Below are 23597 nucleotides of genomic sequence, written 5' to 3'. Positions count from 1 at the left end.
GCCACGGTCCCCTCTGGTGCCACGGTCCCCTCCTGGCTCGTGGCATGTCCCTGCTGGTGGAGGAGCCCTGCTCGGTGCTGCTGCCTGCGTTCAGCAATGCCGGTCCTACTCCCCAGCCAAAGAGAGACTAAAGTCACTGCTTTGGGCAGCTCATGTGAACGAGTTTAACGCTTACTCACCTCTATCCCAGACCTCTTAAAACCCACCCAGCAAGACCATAAAGTCACCTCATCTACAGAGGTGGGCGGGTCTGAACGAACAGAAGGTCGGCTTTCACGCACATTGGGGTTTTAATTTAGTGGAGGCACGGACTCGGTTCACAAGCCTGACTTGTCAAAGTGGATTGTACGATGTTATTGTGTTGCTTGTGCTAAAGAGAAAGCGGAAGGGAGAAATGAGTTAAGAAATGAGAAACACACTTGGGGCGCAGGCTTGGCAGACCAACGGAGCAGGGTGGCACCCAGCCGCTTTGCCGGAATCCCTTTTCGTGCGGGACAAAGGCGGACGCGGCTCCGCTGCGGGGCGAGCCGGGCGCTCGGCGAGCGGCGCTGGAGCGGCGGCGGCCCCGCCCCGCCCGTCCCGCCCCGCCGCGGGCCGGGGCCGAGCGCTCAGCCGGGCGGGAGCTCAGGATGCTCGGGAAGCGCCGCGGGCCGGGCGGGCGCGATGGAGCCGGCTGAGGGCTGGGACCCCTACGGGCGGCCGGCCCGGCGCACGCAGTGGCTGGTCAGCGCCCTCGCCTACCACTACGGGCTGGACCGCGGCGTGGAGAACGAGATCGTCGTGCTGGCCACCGGCCTGGACCAGTACCTGCAGGAGATCTTCCACCACTTGGACTGCGACGGTTCGGGCCGTATCCCCGGCGAGGACTTCCGCACGCTGTGCCAGGTGCTGGGGCTGGAGGAGGCGGCGGAGCCCGAGGAGTGCACGGGGCTGTGGGACGGGCTCTCGGCCGAGCTCACCTTCCGCCAGTTCCACGCGCGGCTCTGCGGCCACTTCAGCACCCGCGCGGGGCCGCGGCTGCCGCTGGGCCGGGAGAGCGAGCACATCGAGACCCAGATCCGCCTGCGCAGCCCCCGACGCCGCCGCCGCACCGACCCCGCCGGCCGCGGAGCCGCGGGCAGCGCCGAGCGGCGGCCGCCGGGGCCCTGCTCCCGAGAGTGCTGCGAGGAGATCGTGGCGCTGGAGCGGGCCGAGGACCGCATCGCCACGCTGGAGGAGGAGAACGGCAGCCTGCGGGAGCTGGTGGAGGACATGCGCGCCGCCCTGCAGAGCAGCGATGCGCGGTGCCTGGCGCTGCAGGTGAGTCCGGGCCGGCCTCTGCACCGGCCTCCCGGGGGCGGCTCGGCTGCCCCGAGTGCTTCAGGAGAGATGCTGCTCCCGGAGAGTCTGTGTTTGTAACCCCTCCACTGCCAGACTGAGACCGAAGCTGCTCCTTCATCCTCGGCATTAACTTTTTAGCAAAGCTTAGTTACAGGGAGGCCTTAAGGAGAAATGTATGGCACCGGTCTACCATTAAATATAGCTGTGATGAGCACTCTTGTTAAAAGTGTCGGGGAGTTCACCTTAACAAACCCATGCGTACAATGCTGCTGCTTCTACTGCATGTGCAGTCAGCATGTGCTGATACCACATGCTGGATGTGCACCAGTGCAGGGTTTTTCCTGAAGTGAGAAAGAACTTTTGGATTGCCACCTGCACAAGCACAAGCAGTGTCTCAGTCAGAAGTGCCTATAGGAAATATTAGAAGGATGTTTTCCTCAGAGTGTGGTCACAAGAGTTCAGAGTTGGAGCCAGTTCTGCAGGCAGGCTGATGAATAGTCTGGGGCTCCTCTGCACAGCCCCATTAATTCCAGGGCTGGATTCTGCTGGTTCTGCCGTACTGGCTCGAGTGACTCACATACACACTTAACAGCAGTTCAATTCCTCTGGCATGAAATAGCTTGGAACAGGCAGAGCAGGGAAGGGCAGCATGGACCCATTGTGCTGGCAGGGCTCACCAGGTGTGATTTGATACTAACACAGCACTCCCAGAACTCTGCTCCACCTGTGACACTTCCACCTGCAGTAGATGACTGTTGTCTTCACAATGTCCAGCAAGGCAGGTCAGAGACACTTTTACCATTTTCATCTAAAAAAGGCAAAGGAAATCAGCAGCAAACACAAAGTCACCACTCAAAGGTCCCAGGAAGAATGAAGATGACTAAGAGTAGAGCTCCAGAACACCCCCAGCTGCTCCCTGCTCTTTACCCTGAACGCAACTTCATTGGAAATATCTTTTTCAGCACACTGTCTGACTCCTGAATACAGACCCATAGTAATGACATGAAAGCTACACAGAAACTTGTGCAATAACATAAGAAGGGTGTAGTTTGAAAATTAAATGCATAGCTAGGTATTAAAAACAACTTTCCAGAGATTGTTTCCTTCTCTCTGTATTTGGCAAAGGTCAAGTAGCTTTAGTTGCTGATCAACTCTATGGGATTGAAAAAAAACCAAACCAACAAAGCACAATCCAACCACTTTCAGTCTTCATTAAAACCCATCAATTTCTCCCTGCTTTGTGCTCCTGGTCATTACAGGTGGGACTGCGGAAGAGCCATGCCAGCCATACAGGAGAAGGACCCTGCTTCATAGGGAGGAAGAGACCATTAACACAGAAGCACTCCCAGACCAAGTGCCTCCAAGATGTCCTGGAGGAAATGGAGCTCATGCGGAGCTCCAGGGATGGGCAGATTGAAGAAGCCATCAGGTTCAGCCAGGAGCTGGAGAAGGAGCTGAAGAGCTCTCAGGAAGCTCTGGTGTGCCTGGAAGATTGCAACCGTAACCTGAAGAGGGAGCAGGCAGAGATGCGGAGGAAGGTGGAAGAGGCCAGACACGCTGTCCTGAACAGTCTTGGCAAAGTGAGGGAGCTGGAAGTGAGAGCTAAGGAGGTGCCACATCTGCAGATACACATCCAGCAGCTGGAATCACAACTGCAGCACTACAGGTAGGTTGGAGTCTGACAAAAAGTGCCTATAAAATCACAGTCTTGGGGCACAAGTGAGTTTGAGAATCTCTGGTTGGGGCTTATTAGATGTCTCCAAAACTCCTTGTAAAATCTGGCCAGAGGGAAATTAGAAGCTGCTCATCCATTTTCTTGGTAGGGGTCTTTAGGAGATCTGGGAGTCTTCCAGGCCAAAGTCAGGGTGCTGATCTACAGAGAGCTGAAGATACTCCTCAGACACACAACAGCTGAACTCAGCATAGTAATGCTTCAGGAAAGCCCCAGCACAAATTGCTGACAGTCCTTCAAAAACCATTTCCAACACACTTTTTTTGCTGCCTTTCCTGGTCCTTAGGTCCCATCCCAAGCCAGCTGTAATCAGATGGCTGACTCTCCATTCTGTATAAAAGCTCTTCAGCCTGTCCTAGGAATTGGGGAAAAGCACATAAGGACAACTTCTGGCCAGTGGTTTGAAACTTGCTGTGACTTCATTGCTTCTCCACTGAGAGAACAGGTAATAGAGGAGAAAAGCTGAAACATTCCTAAATCCACAAAATAACAGAGTGGGAATCTCAAACAAAAAACATCAGCCAACTAAACCCCACTTTTGTAATAGCATAAACAAATCCCTCCAGAAGTCAGAGAGTTGGTCACAAATTTAATAGTCCACTGCTTTTGTTGCTTCTTATCTCAGACCAAACGTGGACTCACCGGTGGGTATTAAGTGTTAGTCATTTCTGCCCAAGTTTCAGACTGACCTATGGAATAAAATCTAGTTTATATTTTCACTGACCCAAAGCAAAACCAGTATTTCTAGACATATTTTTGCTTAGACTACTAAATCTAGTATTTTAATAAATTGCATCTTCTGAAGTCCTTGCCTCTTCCTAAAGTCACACTTCCTCTGTTTGCTTTTAAGAAGAATTCATAGTGAGTTATTTGTGGCATCCTAGCTATTGTAGTGTTTTATGAAGTGAGGAAATTCTAAAATTAACCATTTTATCCAGTGTCTTTCTGTCAGCATTGTGTATGTTAATACATGCATTGTTGCAGAAGATCAAAGAAAATAGAAGCATTTCTAAACATCTATAGGATTTAAAAAGCACTGCGAGGGCACGTAACATTCAAGGTGACTGTCAGGGGTCTCTGGATGAATGACACAACTCCTGGTGCTAAAAGGGATCACACAGCTTGTCAGGGCTGTCACCTTCTCCTTGGCATGAGCCCCAAAGATTTAAGATGGATTTTTGTCCTATGGAATTGCTTTTCCAAAGTATGATGAAGGATAAAAAAGATCACCTTGAAACAGGTTAAAGGCAATAAACAATGTCCACTGGCCTTGCAGAGCAGGAACTTCATGGGTTGCATCAAAACAAAGACTGTGAGCTTAGAAATGTAAATTATATCTTCCTTGTAAGATAACGTTCATTTGTAATACTTCTTTTTAAGTTGCATGCTAATTTAAAGTGAGTGTCAAGCTCAGGAATGGTGCTGGACTGACCATTTGGGAACTACACCCCTTTTTTAGCCCTGTAGCACATTCAGCAGAGGCCCAGGCCAGCTTCCACCCTTTGAGATTCTCTGTTGGCCACAAAGCACCTGCACCTCCCCATCCAGTGAAACAGCTCTTGGTGTAAAGAGTTTAACTTAGAGGTGCATAATGATAATTGGGACTTGCATGCCTGGGCTCATATTCCATAACACATGGAATCCCATCACTCCACGTGTTCCCAGAGTGGCACAGAGGTGGTGAATAAGCAGTGCAGAGCTGTGTGTTAGGCTGGGGAAAGGGTTCAGCAGCAGCTCTGCCCCACACAGCCTTGGCTGTCCCAGCTTGTCCCACTCCCTCTGCTGGCTCACACTGGTGCTCAGGCAGCCCAAAGGCCTCCTGCTCCGAGAGAATCACCTTCTCCTGACGTGCAGGAGCCCCCATCCATGGGTGTGGCTCGGGTGAGCTGCTCTGAGTGCTTGGCGAGGGGAAGAGATGGGTTGGCTGAGGCGTGGAGAGGGAGGGACAGCTGGGAATCCACAGGGTTCTGTCTGTCACTTGGCAAGAGCGTCACTTGTCCTGTGGCTTAAGTCAGGTTGTGTTTCAGTTTGTGTCACTTGCCCTGTTGGTTTAAGCCTGGCTGTGTTTCAGTTGCTGTTACCTGTACTGTTTAAGTCTGCCTGTGTTTCAGTCACCTTTCCAGTGAGCAGTTTTCTCCCCTGCCAGCTGCCACCCAGAGTTTGTCAGCAGGGTCTGCATTTGGCAAGAGCTAATGCTGCAAGGTAGTGCTAGAGAGGAATGGGGAGAATTTGAGTGTTTTGCAGAAGGCACTGACAATTGCAGATATCTCTCCTGAGAATTCACCCTAACTGGCTTGCTGAGCCACAGGTTTCCTCCAGCTAAAGTCCAGTTTCTTCCAGAGAGGATCATGTTCAAGAATGAGTCCAATCTATGAGCTTTGCACACTGCTCCTGTTTATAGTTTCATATTTATCAAGGAAATGCTTTCTTCTTTTAGGTTCAGATTTTAAAAGCTCTTTTAGCATCTAAATCCCTCTTCTAGACCTTCATCTGAGACCTACTTGCAATCACTTAGATCTGAAATCCCAACCATGACCTTAAGTTATGATCCCTAATTCAGGAAACAGCAGTTTGCATTTAGTCAAGAAAGTGTTTAAGTACCTGCAAGTGATTAAATGTTGTCCTAAACTGGAGTGTGTAATTATAATCACCTATTCTGACTTCATATTCCAGATTCATATTCCTGCAATCTGTATGACTTGAACATGAACTTTTTCTGCATGCACAGGTTCCTGTGCCAGGGTTTGAACTGCCCTGTCACATCACTGGCTTCCTAAACCAGCCTAGTTGACCAAATAGTTCATAATTCTTTTCTTCAGGTGCCCATCCTGATCTTCCTACTCTGATGAATGTCTCAGGTTTCTGTCTGGACTATCTTTCAGCTTTTCTTTTTGAATCCCTGTCAAGTTAGTGAGTCAGCTCAACTTTAAGGGTTAATCTCAATAAATTCTTTCCTGGAAAGCTTGAGTTCAGTTCAATTCAGAGGAAAAAGCCATCACAAGAAATTGTATACTTACCATTGGTATTGTATCAAAAGGGTGTAATTGCCAGTGCCTGATGACAGGAGAGTTTAGGAAGTCAGGCAAGTCCCATTTGTATGCAGTGCCCAGGGAGCTATTCCCAGAGGACAAATCATTAACCACTATTCCCTAAACTCCCTTTTTTCCCCCACTAAGTTCAGATGCAGCAGAAGGTGACACCATCCATGTATTCTAATAAAATCTCATGATTTCTAAGCATTATTTCTAAAAATACCGCACATTAAAATATTACTACAGTAAAAATGTCACATCTACTGCTTCTTTCAGCCATTGAGCCATTTGCCCTGTCAGAAAAGGAAATTGGATTGGTTTGACATGAAATTGTTCTTGCCAAATATGAGTTGGCTTTGTTTTCTATACTAGATTGGAGGTGGCTTAGAAATTGATTACCTAATAAAGTGTCCATATTCTTTTTCTCTTTAAGAGCACTGGAGGGATTAGAATGATTTAACAAGCATGGTTCTGATCCCAGTGTAAGGAATAAAAGGAAAGATCATTTAGAATTGAAATAAACTTCATAATAGAGATGCTGACAGAGGGTTTATGTTGCTGCATTAGTCAGCAGCACAGTAATTACATAGGTCACTGAAGGAGGTCATAAAATACCAAAAATGCTTCCCATATGCATGGTCTGTCTCCCAAATTACTTAATTATCCTTCAGCATTTCTATGTGTTAATGAGTAGGAATCCTTTTGGCATGGAATGCAGAGAAGATTGTTTCAGCCTCTCATATTTTCCTGTAAATATGATGACTGAGGCCTCTAGTATAATTTTCTCCATTTATTTATTTCATCAGTGTCAATTTTTCTAAAAATTATGCTTTAGGTTATTTTATCCTGGAAGCAGTTCAGTTTTTGTTCTCTTTCAGGAGGCAGTGCCATGATCTTTTCAGTAATTTCTCAGGTTATCATTCACTCTGTAAAATATAACAAGATGGACCAAACAAGTCCAAATCAATAATCCAAGAACAGGAGAGAAATCTGGAAATATTCCTTACAGAATCAGCTCAATTAAGTGTAGGGGAAAAAAAGCCCTAGGAAGGAAGCACTCATACACAATAAAAGGTGTGTATAGTAGGTTATTTCCAGTCAGAATGATAATGGTTTATATTTAGGCAGCCTAGAACTGTTCTTCTAGTTAAAAAATTAGATGTAAAGAAAATTTGGACAATTTTTGCCTGACTATTGTCATCAATACCAGCTCCTTGCTCTTGTGAGATGAGGGGCATCTTGGCAATTTTTTCCAGGCGGCACAAAATTTGAGAGGAGGCTGTGGGTGTGCATGTGCTGGACAGATGTGCAGGTGAGAAAGAAATCCTTGGACAGGAGCAGGGAGCAGGGACTGATGGCACTCAGGAACACTGAGCTCAGAGAGTGAAATGAAATGTTAAATTTGCAGAGCCTCATCTGCGAAAACACTCAGATTCTTCTGGATGAACTGATGTCATCTCATTTTATTTTCTAACTTTGCCTGGAGCTGATACTCTTTTCTGCTAAAGAGTAAGAAGTTTTGTATTACAGAGAAGTCTGCCAAAAACCACAGAGCTTCAAGGTTTGGAAGAAGTTAGCTGTAGCAGGTGAATATATTCCCATCACACAAAGCTTAGACTACTTGTCATAAAAGAATCATAAGCTAAGTAAGCAAACCAGATTACTCTCATTGGGGACACTTTAAAGCAGCATTTTGATTTCACAAAAGGGGATAATGGAAGGTATTGTTATTTATGGTAGAGAGAACTGTGCAGAGCCATTTAAATAGATTAATTTGGCAGTGTATAAAATGTATAGCATCTCTTTCAGTGGAAGGGCTACTTTTATTTCAAATGCAAGAGTCTTTCAAAGCTTTCCATAATAATAATAGCAAAGCCTTGACTTCAAATCCAGTCACATAATTGCAAGTTGATTTATCCCGAAGGAGCTGCAACATTAACCCCTGGTGTGCTGCAACAGTGGAAGTGTAGCCACTTCCCTGCCTTTTTCCATGCTGGGTTCTTGTTTACAGTGTTTATTCTGTGGAGGCTTTCCCTGGCTTCTCCCTAAATCCTCCTTTTATCTGCCTGGCCGTGTTTGCTGTGTGGGAGTGAATGGGTGGCGGCTCAGTGGCAGTGCCACACACAGGGACACCAGCTTCCCCTTGTGACCGTGTTCACAGGGGTCCCAGGATGAGGGAAGAGATGAGGATCTGACTCCATGTTTCAGAAGGCTGATTTATTATTTTATGATATATATTATTTATGATATATATCATAAAATATGATATATTATATATGATATATATTATTTATGATATATATTATAATATATATATTATTAAAACTATACTAAAAGAATAGAAGAAAGGATTTCATCAGAAGGCTGGCTAAGAATAGAAAAAGAATGAATGATAACAATGGCTTGTGGCTCAGAGAGTCCGAGCCAGCTGGGCTGTGATTGGCCATTAATTAGAAACAACCCCCTGAGCCCAATCCCAGATGCACCTGTTGCATTCCACAGCAGCAGATAACCATTGTTTGCATTTTGTTCCTGAGGCCTCTCAGCTTCTCAGGAGGAAAAATCCTAAGGAAAGGATTTTCCATAAAAGATGTCTGTGACATCCCCTCCTGGCTGCGTTTGCTGGCCCTGCTGGAGCTGTCCCCCTGCTCATCCCTTCCTGGGGATGGAGGGGTGGCAGTGCCCTGCCAGCCCTGCTGCAGCACGGGGACAGAGCCACAGCCCAGCTGGTTCTGTCACCCGTCCCCAGCTGCCTTGCACAGCTGCCTCCCCCAGCCTTCTGTGCGTGATTTACATCGTGCTCACCCCTCCTACACCTGAGGGATTCGTTTTTGCCAAGGGGATGAGCAGTCAGTGTTTCTGCAGCTTTTCTTCCCTGAATTAGGCCTGGAAGTTCAGGCAGAGTTTGGTGACAGCTGTGCATATCCCTCCTTCATCTGCCACCCTGACTTTGTACAGTCCCCCCAGTGCTCCACTCACAGCACCAGCTTCCTGGGTGATCAACAGATTACCCATCTTGTCCTATCCCCTGCCAAAAAAGGACTGATTTCACACACAATCATCGCTTTAAAGAGAATACTTCCTCCCCTACCCCTTTCAAACCCAAACCCTGGAGTCCCCATGAGAGGCTGTGACCCTCAGAAAGCAGAGCTCCCAGTCCAGAGTCACTGGTTTGGGGTTACAGAAGAACCAGCACCAGCCATGGTCCTGGATCCTAACCAGCCCCCAGGCACCCTGTAAATCCCCTCGTGTTCCTCAGCCCACTGCCAGGAGCAGAGGCACTCAGGGGTAGCCTGTCAAGCAGCATTTAAACCTGCCTGGACTCCCAGGAGGCTGGGGCTGAGCTAATAAATGGCACTGATGTGAGGAAATACAGGGCAGGCAACTCCTGCACTGCAGTGACACAAGGCAGTTACTCAGCAGCCCTGCAAATATTTGTTCTGTTTGGGACTCCTGCTGAATCACTGCCCATGTTTGCTGTGCTGTCCCCTTCCCTTCATCCTCCTGGGCATCCTTTCAACTTTGTCAGTGTCTCATCTGCCTGCTTAGCAGCATGATTAAAATCCAGACTGATATTTGCCTCTCTCATGCCTGGCTGGGGTTATCCTCTTTGTGGTACTCAGCACGTTTCCCTGGACCTGCCTGAGAATCTGAACCTCAGCTATTCAGAACTGCAGCCCATGAAAAAACCTAGAGAAAACTGCAGTCACATCCCAAGGAAAGTGAAAAAAAAAAAAAAAAGAAAAAAAAAGCTAGAAAAGAATGTCCTGCACTATAAGTAAAACTTGGGTTCAATGGATCTTACAGATTCATGTCCTGAGATAATCCCAGACTGGAAATTCAGAGACTGAGGTTGTGGTGGTGAGAAGGAGCTGGTCATTGTATCTGCTTCAGTCCTTTATTACAGAAAAGAGATATCCAGGTATACCTAATTCCACCTCCCCTATGGCAGGGAATCTTTAAGACCACCTAAAGATCTAAAGATTAACTTTAAGGCCCCTTCCAACCCAAAGCACTCTCTAATTCTATGCTATTTTCACAATTCCAGATGTGAAACCTGATCTGTGTGCTCAAGTCAAGCAACCTGAAAGTTGTAAAATACATCAAGAGACTGGCTTTAGCTCAGAGACCATTCCTAGTCTCTGAAAAAAGGAATTTTTATACATTTTTATAGCTTTTTATAATACCCATCTGAAAATTTGGCAAATTCTGATAAAAATGAATAGGGATGTGTGGCCTTTGGGGATCACAAAGATAAAGCACAACATCAGAGACTGAAAACATAAAGCATGGGCTGAAGCTCAACCATTATTGCAGATATCTGTAATCCAGGATTTGCATGTGTTCTCTGCTCCATTCCACAGAGGAATGTACTTTATAAAAAAAGAAATGGTTGGCCAATAAGTGCCAAATGTAATCTTTGAGCATTAGTGTTGTGGTGTTGTTGGGGGGTCCCCAGGATGAGGTGAGAGATGAGAATTTGACTCGAGGTTTTTAGAAGGTTGATTTATTATTTTATGATACTATATTATATTAAAAGAAATTATATACTAAAACTATACTAAAGAAAGATAAAGGATACAGACAGAAGGCTGGAAAAGAATGAATAATAAAAACCCATGATAGACTCAGAGAGCCTGCCACAGCTGGCTGTGATTTGCCATTAATTAAAAACAATTCACATGCTGGGTAAACAATTCTCCAAATCACATTCCAAAGCAACAAAACATGGAGAAGCTGAGGCTTCTCATCTTGCCAGGAAAAGAAATCCTGGCAAAGGGATTTTTCAGAAAATATCACAGCGACACATTAGGAAGTTACTTCTGTGGAACAACTTCACAGCATCATTCCTAAACCACTTGAAAAATAAGGTGCAGAGGCTGTGACTGACTGTGGGTTGCAGTCCCTCCTTGTTTGAGGGGAAAACTATTCCCTGAAGGCTGCCTGAGCCTGGAGTGCTAATTGCCATCACAGCAGCCATCACCCCTTGCAGGAGCAGAGTGTTGGGAGTCACATGTCAGTGGAAAGACCCCAAACCTTCCAATAAATCTCCAGAATCAAAATCAGGCCCTGTGCTTTGTTCAGTGCAGAGCCTCTGCTCACAGCAGAACGTTTCAGGGAGGGTTCATGGTGTCCCATTAATCACAGCACTGACAGATCTGGTGCTCCCTGCACATCTGCTCTGCTTTCACTCCCTGTCCTGAGCCCATCCCTGTCCTTGGTGTGAGCTCACCCAGCACCAAAGCATCTGGGGCTGCACAGGCTCAGCTCAGCCAAGCTTAAAGCACAGCTTTGGCAGGTTTAAGCCAAGCTCTGAGTGCACCTAAGGAGCACTGCTTGGCACAGAATTTCACAAGGCAGAAGTAGGAGCAGTCAGAGCAAAGCCAATGCTTGTGAAAATTGCAGAGGAGAGGTTTTCCTACCCATTTCTGTGCCAGCAAACAGGCAAGGGTGGCATTTCCAACCAGGGTACACCTGTGGTTTGTGGGGCACCACTGTTGTCACCCATGAGCATCCCTGTCACTATTATCTGAATGACAATAAATCAAATTTCAAAGGACCACTTTAAGATACAAAGAAAAAATAAAATTAAATACTTCACTTTGGTTTCATGTTGAAGAGAGAGTTTCCTTAGCTGCAAAATACTTTTTCCTCAGATTTCTAACTCAGCCAAATTAAAAAAAAAATATTCAAACTGTTATAAGCAAAAGTTTTAAGAGAAGCTGGTCCTCAGTCTGAAAGGTCTGTGTTTCCATTAATGAATGTACATGGGTCTGCTTAACTTCCAATGCTGTTCCCCAGGGACAATTCCTTCAGCAGGGAAAAAAGAATAAGAAAACCAAGAATAAGGATGTTGTCTGTTTGTTTTGTCAGTAAAACTGTGTCTGTGCTTCTGGAGCCCTGGCTGGGATGTGACAGGTTTTTCAGAAGCCTTCCAGCTGTGAAATATTCCCACCACTGGCAGGATGTTCCTGGGTAAATGCACTGACTTGGAACAAAAGACCTTTCAGTGTAGCCAGGGCTTGGGATCTCTCAGAAAAGCTGTGATTAATCTCTCTACAGCAGAATATACACCAGGTTTATTCCTGTGCTGTCAATCTTACACTGTGCTGCTTTCTTCCCTCTCCCCTTGTTCCTGCCTGCTTTGCTCTCTTTGGCTTGGGGGTTTTTGTTCATCATGATTTACAGTTTCCAAAGGATGCTTCAAATGTATTTAAAAATAGGAAACTTGAAAATTAAATAAGCACAAAGCTTTTGAGGTAAGTACTGTGCAGGATTTGAATGATCTAAGCTTTGATTTCACATCAAAGTCCTATCATTAAGGATCTAAGATCCTTAGAGTTTAGACCTGTACTGTTTATAAAATTGAGGAACTGTCAATCCCTAAGGCTTGGCACTTGTTCTGAAGTATTCAAAGTCATTTATACTTAAATTGCAGTTCTCCAGCCTTACCAGTTAAGGCCCTGCTTCTGCAAGCAGCAACATCTTGCATCAAACAAGTGTTTTCTTCTAGATAGGATGCACCTTGCTTGACTACTTCACTTTGGTTTCATGTTGAAGAGGCAGTTTCCTTAGTTGCAAAATATTTTTTCCTCAGATTTCTAATCCAACCAAACCAAAAAAATAAAGGAAAATATTCAAACTGTTACAAGGAAAAGTTGGGAGAGAAGCTGGTCCTTAGTTTGAAAGGTCTGTGTTCCCTTTAATGAATGTACATGGCTCTGCTTAATTTCCAGTGCTTGCTTATAATCCTTGCTTATAATCCAAATTACCTCTGTATCAAATGATGTTGTTTTTAGAACAGAAAATTATTAATGCTGGAAAGGCAACATTCATTGCTTCCCCTTCCAAGCAGAGGGAGCTTTCCTGTGGCAGGTTCCCATGGAGCAGCTAAATTAATGGATCTCTGTTTCCTGAGGGAACATGACTCACAGAGCAGAAATCACCAGGAAGTCATTGATGCTTTGCTACCTCATGTCCTCCAGCCAAGCCTTTAATTCTATTAATCCACATTTACCTGTCATTATATCCAGGAAACAAACAGCAAATAACCCCTAAACAGAGCAATGGCTCCATGGGCAGAGCCCACAAAGCTGCCTGAGCCCTCCAGTTTGTCTGCTCAGGGCCTGGAAGGCAGAGCTGGATTCTTCCTTCTCTAAAGAAAGAAAAGAGAGCACAGGGGGGAGAAGGAGCAGCTCTGCTCGTTACCATGAGAAAGGAGCTGTCAAAGCATCTCCTTCTTTCATCCTCCCTCCCTCCACAGCCTTTTTCTGACCTGGAATGGAGCTGGAATCAAAGCCTGGGGTGAGGGACGGAGCTGCAGGGACACAGTGGGCTGGGGTGTCATTGGCACCCCTAGATGTGAAGGAGTGGGATTATTTTCAAGCTAAGAATGATTTATTGCTCAGATAAACATCAGTCTCAGGGGCTGTGAGATTTTAGAGGAGCAAGCATTGGGCCACAGCTCAAGAGCAGTCACAAGTTCTTTGTTACAAGACAATACAGAACTTTCTAACCCAATGGACAGCTGCCACAGGGTTTATTTGGCTTTTCTAACCCATCACCTTCACTCACTTCTGCTGCACTGTGGACACTTTTATCCAATGGCTTCTGTCTCACATGCACACAAATGCTTCTGTTCTAATTCTGAGCTCTCAGCTCACTCCACACAACCCCAGCCCTACACTACAAACCCTTCACCATCTCAGCAGTGCAGCTGCTCACTTACTTAAGGCATAATCTTACAACTATAGAACCATAAGTTTATGATTTTTCTGCTTAATATCTGTATATTGTATCTTTACATCAATCCAAGATTCTCCCAAGGCTGCAGCTCAAACCCTTCAGTGTCTGTGGAAGTTTCCATTTTTCCAGTTCCCATGAGTGGGGATGGGCAGGGCAGGCAGCACAGCTCCTCTCTGGGCTCCTCCACTTCATGGGGCACAGGCTGCTGCATGGTGGGCAGAGAAATCCCCTTTTTCCAGGGGGAGAAAATCCCCTTTTTCCAGGAGGGGAGGCTCCTGCGTGGAGAGTGCCACCAGCCAGGTGTGCATGTCCCCTGTGCTCCGGGCTGTCCTTGTCATGGGCACCTGAATCTCCTCAGGCAGCCTGCAGAAAGGCTCAAAATAAAATTTAAATGGCTCATTTGAATTGAGTTCTGTGTTGTAGCAGCTCACAATGGGCAAGATGAATGTGGGCTGGGAGAGCTGCTGAAGTACAGTAGAAAACCAGGCACGGCATTAAGGCAGGTTTATGAACCATCCATCAGCTCAACATGCAGAGACCTGAGTTCACTTTCAGTGGTTTATTATTTTGAGTGAAGTTAAGCAAACCAATGCTTTTGGATTTTGGTTTGCATTTTAACCAAGCTTAGAATGAAGGAAGTTTTCAGTGACAAAAGTGCTCCCAGGACTCTGGGAACATAGGCTGCCATGCCAAGCTTTACAAAAACGCTTTATTTTTTCCATTACTCTATAAGTGAAACTGTAAACCCATGATCTGGTCCAGAATATAATATATAAAGTGCCAGGTCAGAGGTGAGTGCTATAAAACAGATGTAAAAAAGCTTATGTGGCTTAGATTGTGTATCCTTAAATTTAAAGGACTTCCCCTCCTTCCTTGATTAAACAAATTCATCTGCACACACTGGTAATGCACTTAGTGGATGAAGTTGTGCATTGTAAATGCATTCTAGATTTTATATTTTAGAAGATTATTTTGTGCCTAAAAAGCTGCACCCTGCCTGATGTTAAACCCCAGGATATTTCAGATTGCTTCTCTCTCATTAAACCCTGCAGAAGGGAGCATCCTTCAGAGATGAGTCTGAACCAGTCTCTGCAGCTAAAAGCAGTGAAGTTCCAGCTCAGTAACTTGATTCAAGTCTCCACTAAAAGTGCATTTGAATCACAAAGCTTGGATTCAGATCAGAATATTCACTGGGAGGGAGATGGATACCTAACCTTGGCTTTATCCTAATTTCAACCACAACTGGCAGTCTGGAAATGTGTTTAGTTTGGAGATTTCTGTATTTTAGTTGGAAAAATCTGCTTTATATCCCATGGTAAGGAAAGCTACAATATTGTGATTATAATTTGATTTTTAAGTGAAATAATACTGGAAATAAAGATTTTTAAATTGCTCAGTTAGTCAAGATATGAAAAACCAGGAACAAGTGTGAAGAATTGCAGGATGATCCTAGGACACTGAGTGAGGGGATGGTGGCAGGTACCAAATAAATGAAATCAGATTCATTTTGGGGGTGAAAAAACAAAACCAACCCAAACAACACTCTCAGCTTCAGTGAAACAAATGCAGTAATGAACTCAGAGTCTATTACAGATGCTGAAAAATTACAGCTTTGAGCTTTATAACTCCAGGAATGTGTCTGTTCAGTTATTAAGCTGCAGGAAAGAAAGCAAATAAGATATTAAAATGTATTACAAAGGGAACAGAGAACAGTACAAAGAAAATAATTATGCACATTCACAGAACACCTGGACCAGAACAAGGAAATTCATGATCTTCCACTGAAATCAATTAAACTGGAAGAGAAGAGGCCTAGAAAAGGCAACAAATGTGAAAAAAAGACATGGAAATTATTTTAGCCACTTGCAGATGTGGGAGAGAGATTGCTTTGGAGAGATGTGAAATGGGTCTGTAACATTTTCGTCCAGAAGATGAACAGGGGAGAATTGTTCAGTCTCTCAGCACAGGAGCTGTGAGTCAGCTCATGAAAGCAGAGGCAGGTTCAAAGCAGGCAGAAAACAAAATTCTTCTCACCCAGTGGGTGCCACAAGCTTGGAGCACCTTCCTGCACAGTGCTGAGCTTGAGGACAGGTTACACAGATTAAACAAGCAACTAAAATATCAATTTAAAAAACCCAACCACTTGGCAGGTGTTAAACAGAAAGATGACTCCACCTGAGTCACCATGGGAATTACTGAAATACTGCAGTGAAAGGCCAGGGGAGGACTAAGGATGCCCCAGATCCATGAAGAGCAGAGGAAGTGCATCTCTAGGTATTGTCTTTGAGCCTTTAATACACATGAAATGACAAAATAAGAGTTTGGGTTTCTGACATCACCTTGGCTTCATCTGCAGGAGTCCAAGGTCACAGCTCTGAGAGTGAAGCTCATCTCCATCTGTCACCTCAGAGCTCCCATGCTCTGAGCTGAGCCCTGACTCACCTCCAGAGCACAGCTTTGGGTCTTGTCCCTTCACATCAATTTCCCCTTCTAAAAAGTGATTTTAATCCACAGGAAAAGGCAGCTATTACCCACATCAGCCACTGCTCCTACCATCACCTTTAAGATGACCTCCAAGCTTAGAGATGCTGTTTCAGTCTTCTGTAACATCCCCCTCTCATTCAGGTGCACAAATATCTCTGATAGCAGGAGATTAGCAGGATTTAAAATGGATTAACCGTTCCTCTGGCAAGGAGAGTTTCTGAGCTACAGTGATAAATATTAGCTCAAATTTGGGAAAATCTCTGACTCCCAGCTTTAGCCCAAACTTCCCCGTTAGGAATCTCTCTCAGATTTCTTGCACACCCTTCACAAGCTTCTCCTTGTGGGACATAATGAGTAGGATACAGGATTAGGTGGCTGAAGAGCCCAGCCCAAATCTGGTGTGACAAAACCCTGCACAAGTCCCTGCCTTTAGGTCAGGCTTTCCCTTTCTGGCATTGTCCTGGCTGCAATCACTGATTTAATCTCCTTTCAGAGCCCAGGAGCTCCTGCTGGGCTGGGAACCAGCAAGGGCCATTCAATGGAGATGTCAGCCTTTGTGTGAGAGACAGCCACACCAATATTGCACGGAGCCTTTTCAGCCCTTTGTGCCAACAGCAAAATCTAATCTGAAAAGCTAGGCTTAGTGTTTGTGACATGCTGGCACAGCAAATATTTCCCCACATAATTGAAAAACATCATTTGGAAGAGTGTTGGCCCAGGGATTCCCAACACAGGCTGGGATCTGGGGGCAAGCAGAGTATTGTCAGAATACTGTGTGTTTATCAGAAATAGATAATATTTTAAATTTTATTATAATATATTAATATATTTATTGCAATCTTATTATCTTTTTAATATTTCCATTCACTTGGCCTTTGTGCTGTTTGCAGCTGGCTGGCACAGACATGTGTCAGAAATGTGCACTGGTATTTCTCTGTGCACATTTGCTCACTTCACTCCAAGCTGCTTGGTATGTGCATGTATAACCAATATTAAAGCTTCTGTTCAATAATCTGTGTGATATCATACATATCCCAGTGCCTCACCTCTCTCTGCCCATAAAGGCAGCTCTAACTTGGTTTCTCACACTCTGTTGGGACTGTCAGGGAGAGAAAATGGTGTTTTATAACCCTGGAAAGAGGGATTTTTCTTATTTCTAGTCCAGGGAGTCCTGAGATAGAAATACAACATTTTATCCCATTGAAAAAAGGAATGAAGTATTAATGGTGAGCTCTCTCTTCCTTTAAACCCCCTCTGAGAATATAAGAATAATCTGACTCCACAAATGGAGAAGAACCAGACAAGGGAGCTGTGCTGTGAAACACAAAGCTTAAGCAGATGGCACAGAAGGAGTTATTACTGCAGGGCACACTCTGCATTATTCACTACAACAGGAGCAAATCATCCCTAACTCATCCCAAACTTCCCCCACCAGCACTGCTGAGGAATACAAGCAGCTGGATTTTCAGCAGCTTGGCTTTTATTGATACATATTGATCACCACTCAAACTACATTATCAGATTATTTCAGTCATTGTTTCATGTCACCAGAAAAATAACTGCTGCTTTAAGTGGCAAAATGAGAAAGTAACTTTGTGTAATAGATCTTATTACTTTGTACTGTCCTACCCAGGCCAGAGATTTAGGAATATGTTCAATCTGACATTCACATTTGTTATTTCAGAAATCTGTTTTTATAGAGATTACACTGTCCTTGCCAGAACCAGAGATATAAAATACAGGCTGTATCCTGAATATTTTAGTGCTAGAGAAATGCCTATATGATAAAGCAGCATGATGAAATTTTCTGGTTAGATTATTCAGGAAAATCTCATTTAAAATCTCTTCACATCAATGCATGACTTGGGGAAGGCTGAGTGCTATGAATTCTAGAGAACTCCACCATGAATATCAAATAGAGACAATTTAAAAAGCAAACACTGATTTTGAAGAGCTACACTTGGACTAGCTGATGGCTGTCAGTCCCTTCCCACTGCACTGTTCTATTCTACAAGAATTCGTCTGGTTTTTAAACATGGCATTGTAGTTTTCCTCTTCAGGAAATTCATTTTATAAAAATAAGCCACGTTCTATCAGATTTCAGAGTTGCAGGTCTAATCCTCACCAGGGGACAGGAGAAATTTTTCTTTATGGGCTGTTTTGAGATTTTAATTTAAGGAACTTTTTTTCCATTGTTATTGATGCTATTCTGGCAAATAAGTACAAATACATAACTGCACATGCTGCTCTAGTAAAATGTACGTGGTTTTTTGTATCAATCCTTAGAGCACTTTCCAAGTGGTCACAGACCCACAGGGAATGAAAAAGAATTTGATTAAAGCAGCCTAAATGTGGATTCCAGAGTGATTGCTCAGGAAATGACCCCCTGCACCAGCTGAGATGGGTCTGAAGGCAGGCTGAGGTCTGCACTGTAACATTTCATTTGGGTTTTATTCATCTTGTAGAAAGAAAGTCAAATGTGTTGCCTCAAAATGATGTTACTCTGATTTCAGCAGCTTTTATAGAGTTGAGGGAATCTCTGGGGAGCATCAGGGGTAGTTTGGAGAGGTGTCCACCACCCTCAGGTCCTGCTGGCCCCTGCAGCCTCGGGCACAAGAACAAAGAGGGCTCAGGTCTCCACCAGCCTTGGAAGGTGAGGAAATCCAGAGGGTCCATGGAAGATGCACCTGCCAGAGGCAATTAAATAATAATTACAATGATTACAATCACTGTAATTATTATTTAAAACTAAACAGGCAAAACCTAACAGCTGTGAAGAGTTGCAGGTGCTGGATCCTTGGAAGGCTTGCAGTGATTTCACAGTAAATATCTTTGGAGCTGGCATCTCAGGGATGTTGAGATTTTTCTACATTTTCTTCTGCAATAATGTAGTGACATGAGGAATCAATGAGAGCAGCACCAGCACTGTGCACTCTCTTCCCTGGTCTTGGAAACAAATGCAATTCTTGCAGAAGTAACAGGCCCCAGATGTGACTGCTCTGCTGGGTTACCAAGGGAGGGAAGACTCAGGGAACAATCCTGCAATTGTCTCCATCTGTGGCCTTGGGTTAGCAGCACAGAGCAGACACAGGAGAGAAGCAGCTCTTGTTTAACAGCAGTTGCATCAGGAAATTTAGAATATTCAACTGAATAAGAGCAGACTGTCCGTGGCAAATTGCACATGGCCAGAAAAAAACATTTCCTAGAATCTTGCTCAGTCTTGGTGGGAAAGCACAGCCACTGAGAGATCTCCACAGAATCCCATTGTCTGGGCCTGACAAAAGGGCTGGATACAAGGAACTCCTTTGGAATAAAGGCAGGCCTGGAAGCTCTGCTGCAGGCCAGGGTTTTGTTAAACCCTCTCCCAAACATCAGTGATACACTCCAGAGTCACCTTTGATCCTGCATTTCCAGGAACTGAAGTAAACAGAGGTTTGAAGGGAACTATTTTGGAATATTGGGAACTTACATCGTGTCTCTCCTGCTCTGCCGTGGATCCAAGGGCTGAATTCCCCTGATTCTGATAAATGTGTTTGAATGACAATTCCTGAAGCAGGTGCCAGCACTCTCAGCACGAGGTGCTCACACCTGGAGGCTGCCTGAGGCACTGGGGCACGAGTGGTGAAAAGTCATCTCAAACAGATTGCATGTGGAATAGCCTTGATTTCTGTTATAAATCATGTGTTTGGGTTTTAACTGGAGATCTGGGAATGATCTGGTATCTTAAACAAACGTTTCTGCTAGAAAATCAAATTTATGCACCACTTGGGTTTTTTCCCTGGCTTTGGCCCTTCATCAGATCTGGAGCCTGTTACTTCTCAACCCAACATTAATAGTGGCTCTCACATCTGAAAGTAAGGTTCTTTCTGCTCCCAGGGGGATGAGAGCCCTGAAACAAGCAGGATTTATCCTGACTCCCCCAGCTCTGGGCAGGATCAATGCAGTTCAATGAGCCTTTGCTAATGCAAAGCAGCCTCGTGCATGCTCCAGGGATGCTGTCATTAATCCTTGGAGGACACAAACCTACAGCTGGCTCCCTTTACTGCCAGCAGCTTGCTTTAACAACCCTCCAGAAATACCATGGTTCATGTACTCTGCCCTGCTGGAGGAATTTCCAGCCCCAAAGGCAGGCAGGGCATGGTCAGTGCCACCTTTAGCTGTTCTTGCCAGGCTGGTCACTGCAGCTCTGAAAATGCTCTGCCAGGGCCTCTCTCAGTTCCTGAACCCCAGGGCACATCACAGGGAGCAACCACTCATTCCTGCAGTGAAAGATTGCACTGAGTGCACCCACAGCAATCAGGAGCACTTTGAAGAACCATCAGTGATGGTTTGGAGGGAGAAGGGTGCTCTGCTGATAAATCTCAGGCTGAGTACAGCAACAATATTGCACTTTGCACGGACTATATTGATTTTTTTTCCCATTTAGTTGTGTAAGGTATCTACAGAAACCAAAACCAGGAAATATCTACATTCACTCCAAAGCCCTGCTGCTGTTTTGTTAAGTCTCTCTCAGATGAAACAGTCTCTTGGCAAACAGCAGTGCTTCCAGCAGTTCTAGCTGGAGCAGCCAAGCAAAGCCTGCAGGGCTTTCTTGTGGCACTGAGCTGAAAGGAGCCCAGAACTGAGCAGCACATCCCTGCTGGTTGTGCTCTGGCCTCAAAGGGACCCTCTCACATCTCCAAAGCCTTCTGTGCTCACTCTGATGGAAACTTCAAAAAGTACAAAAGTACAACATGAAATGTTTCCCTGTTCTGGGGTGTTGCCTTTAAAAATCCAACCAGCAGCATTTGCCAGCTGAGTGGAGTGGATAAAACAGATTTTGTTTCAGATGCTTTTGCATTGTGAGGATTTTGAGCTTTTATTTCATGTATCTCTTGAAATACAATGTGTCTAATTACTAAAGCCTAGCTGTGGAACTCAAACATCCTCTGCTTTCATTTTTTGCCATTTTCTGTATCAGAAGTGAGCACAGAATGTATTATCCCTAAGTTCTCAAATGCAAACAACACACTGTGAAGGCCAAATCCATCTTCTCCTTTCTGATGTTTGGCTTTATGAAATGAAGCAAGTGACAGTAAAAGTAAGTCAAATTTCCTTTGAAGGATTTACAAATGTAAGAGTTTCTCCTCTCAGAATTGTCATTCCACATGCTGTATCCCCATTTTTGATGGGCCTGTGTCACCTACCTTACACTCCACAGCCCAAGATTCCCAATGCAGCCATGTTATGGTTTGGGGCAAATTTGGGAGAAAATTTGAACATTTTCCTGGTGTGACTAGAGTTGCTTTTAAGGTGGAGAGTTACAAATTCCCTCTCTCTTTTCAGTGCCCACAGTAAAGTCTATAACAACTCCATAACATCTAGAACTTTGTGGGAGTTTGAAGATGGATCAGAAAGGATCACTGCAAAACCTCTAGAAGGTCTTAATTAACAAATATTTCTGTATGTCAGATTCTGTCAGATTTTATCCTGACCTGTCTTCCCTTCTAATGCATAAATCTCAGGATTTGAAGCTGAATTATAGAAGGTCAAAAAGCCAAAGGAAAAGATGAAGTCTTGTATTGGGGGCAAGAGGAACAGAATCAGCATGAGAAAGTTTGGGATGCCATCCAAGATTGAGAGAGATGGGAAGTTTTCCAAAAGGGTTGCCCAGGGCAGTAAAGTGAAAATAGAAAATATGGTGTAAAAACCAGGTTACAGAAGTTTCAGTGCTGGTCACCTACTGTCAACTACAATGAAAAGCTAAATATATAAACACCTGAAGTTTTTAATCCTGCTGCAGCCCTGTGATGTTATTAATCACTGTTTTTACATAAGATAACATCACTGGTATCACCTACTGCTTCAAACAACCACATTTATTTTAAGTCTTCCTCCTAGTGCTGATCACAGAAAGCTTCTGAGGACTGCTTCCTGTTTTTCATACAGATTTCCCTCTCTTCCTGTGGAAATCTATTGAGGAAGCTCCCTGAAAACAAGAGGAAGTATCTGTTTCTAAATACCTGTGAGAGTGTCCAAAGGAAGGGTCTTTGCCCCCTGTGGGGCTCCTGGGGATGGCAGGGGCTGCTCGTGATGGGGATCATGGTGTGTCCCCCCAAAAAAGCTCCAACCCCTCACACTCTGCTGGAACCCCCCACAGAGAGCCTCCAATAATGAGGGTAAAACTGCAATTAAGCATTGGCTTAATTTTTAATTTTTGTTTTTTAAGAGGGAGAAGCAAAGAAACAAAGCCATTTGTTAAAATATTATTGATTTCATTGGAAAACAGGAATCCTGTTTCCCCAACTTCCCCAAGAGGAATTTTCCTGTACCTGTGACCATCTCTCTCCTTCACCTCATTTAGTAGCTCTGCACTGCAGCCTGTGGTGGCCACATAACGAGGGCTAAACTCTAATTAAACTGAGTTTATGTCAATGAGATGTCATAATTGGCTAAAATGATGCACCTACTTAAGTGTTCCGCTAGGAAAGAGTCTATGTAAATTTAAACTTAGATCTGAGTTTAAGTGACTTTGGTGATGAATGCAATGCAAACCTGCTTGGACTGGGGCTCATCAAAGAAATGCAAGGTGCTGCTGAGACAGGCAGAGGTCCAGCATGGAGAAGGGAAATGAGCCAGAGTGCTGAACACTGGCAGAAATCAGTTCTTACTCCCAGGGAGCAGCTAAGATGGTCACATTACACTCCTGCCAGTGGCTTTTGACCTCCCAATAATGTTTCTTATTCAACCCTATCAGCAACAAAAGACAAAATAGAAGCTGCTATAACTGCTGCCAAATCACAGGATCCTAATAAATGCAGAATCCTAATAAATGCAGAATCATTAGGCAGCCTTTTCTGGTCTTTAGGAACTGGCACATAACTTATAAATATTTGCAAAGGAACGTAATTGACCCTGAGATTGGCTCAGTTACTCAGAGCATGGTTTTAATAATGCCAAGATTGTGGATTTGATCCAACCATGGGCTATTCACTTAAGATTGAACCTTGGGAGTTCCTTTCAACTCAGAACATTCTGAGTTCTGTGAATCAATTCAGGAGTTACTTTTCAGTCACCTACCAGAACAGTATTTCAAGAAGGCAAAGGACAGGCTGCTCTCAGAAAACTTAAAACTTTCTAAAGGCATCAAGCTAGCAGGCACAGAGCTGGGACTGAAGGAACATGCAGAATTCCAGAGTCTCTGGTGGAGAGCAGCACTCTGAAGCTCTGAGGATGTTTTTGCAAAGCACAAACAGGGTGAGGTAATTGTTGCTTCCTGATGCAGGATCTGAGGAGTGGAAGCT

General features: G+C 44.6%; 1 protein-coding gene across 2 annotated transcripts in view; it reads left to right on the top strand.

The window, feature by feature from the left end:
- Positions 1-532: 532 nt before the first annotated feature.
- Positions 533-23597, top strand: part of EFCC1 (EF-hand and coiled-coil domain containing 1) — a 40763-nt gene continuing 17698 nt past the window's right edge. The window contains exons 1-2 of one of the 2 annotated variants that reach the window (XM_071440085.1): positions 533-1299; positions 2580-2986. In XM_071440085.1, coding sequence (XP_071296186.1) covers positions 664-1299; positions 2580-2986 — 1043 coding nt within the window. In that variant the 5' untranslated portion in view covers positions 533-663. The remainder of the gene's footprint in view (positions 1300-2579; positions 2987-23597) is intronic. The other variant, XM_071440084.1, reaches the window with a different exon arrangement.

The sequence above is a fragment of the Agelaius tricolor genome, unplaced genomic scaffold, assembly GCF_023055355.1.
Source record: "Agelaius tricolor isolate 1412-34295 unplaced genomic scaffold, bAgeTri1.0.p SCAF_14, whole genome shotgun sequence".
In the NCBI taxonomy this organism is placed as follows: domain Eukaryota; kingdom Metazoa; phylum Chordata; class Aves; order Passeriformes; family Icteridae; genus Agelaius; species Agelaius tricolor.
The sequence above is the reverse complement of the archived record's forward strand: the minus strand, read 5'-3'. Positions and strand labels throughout refer to the sequence as shown.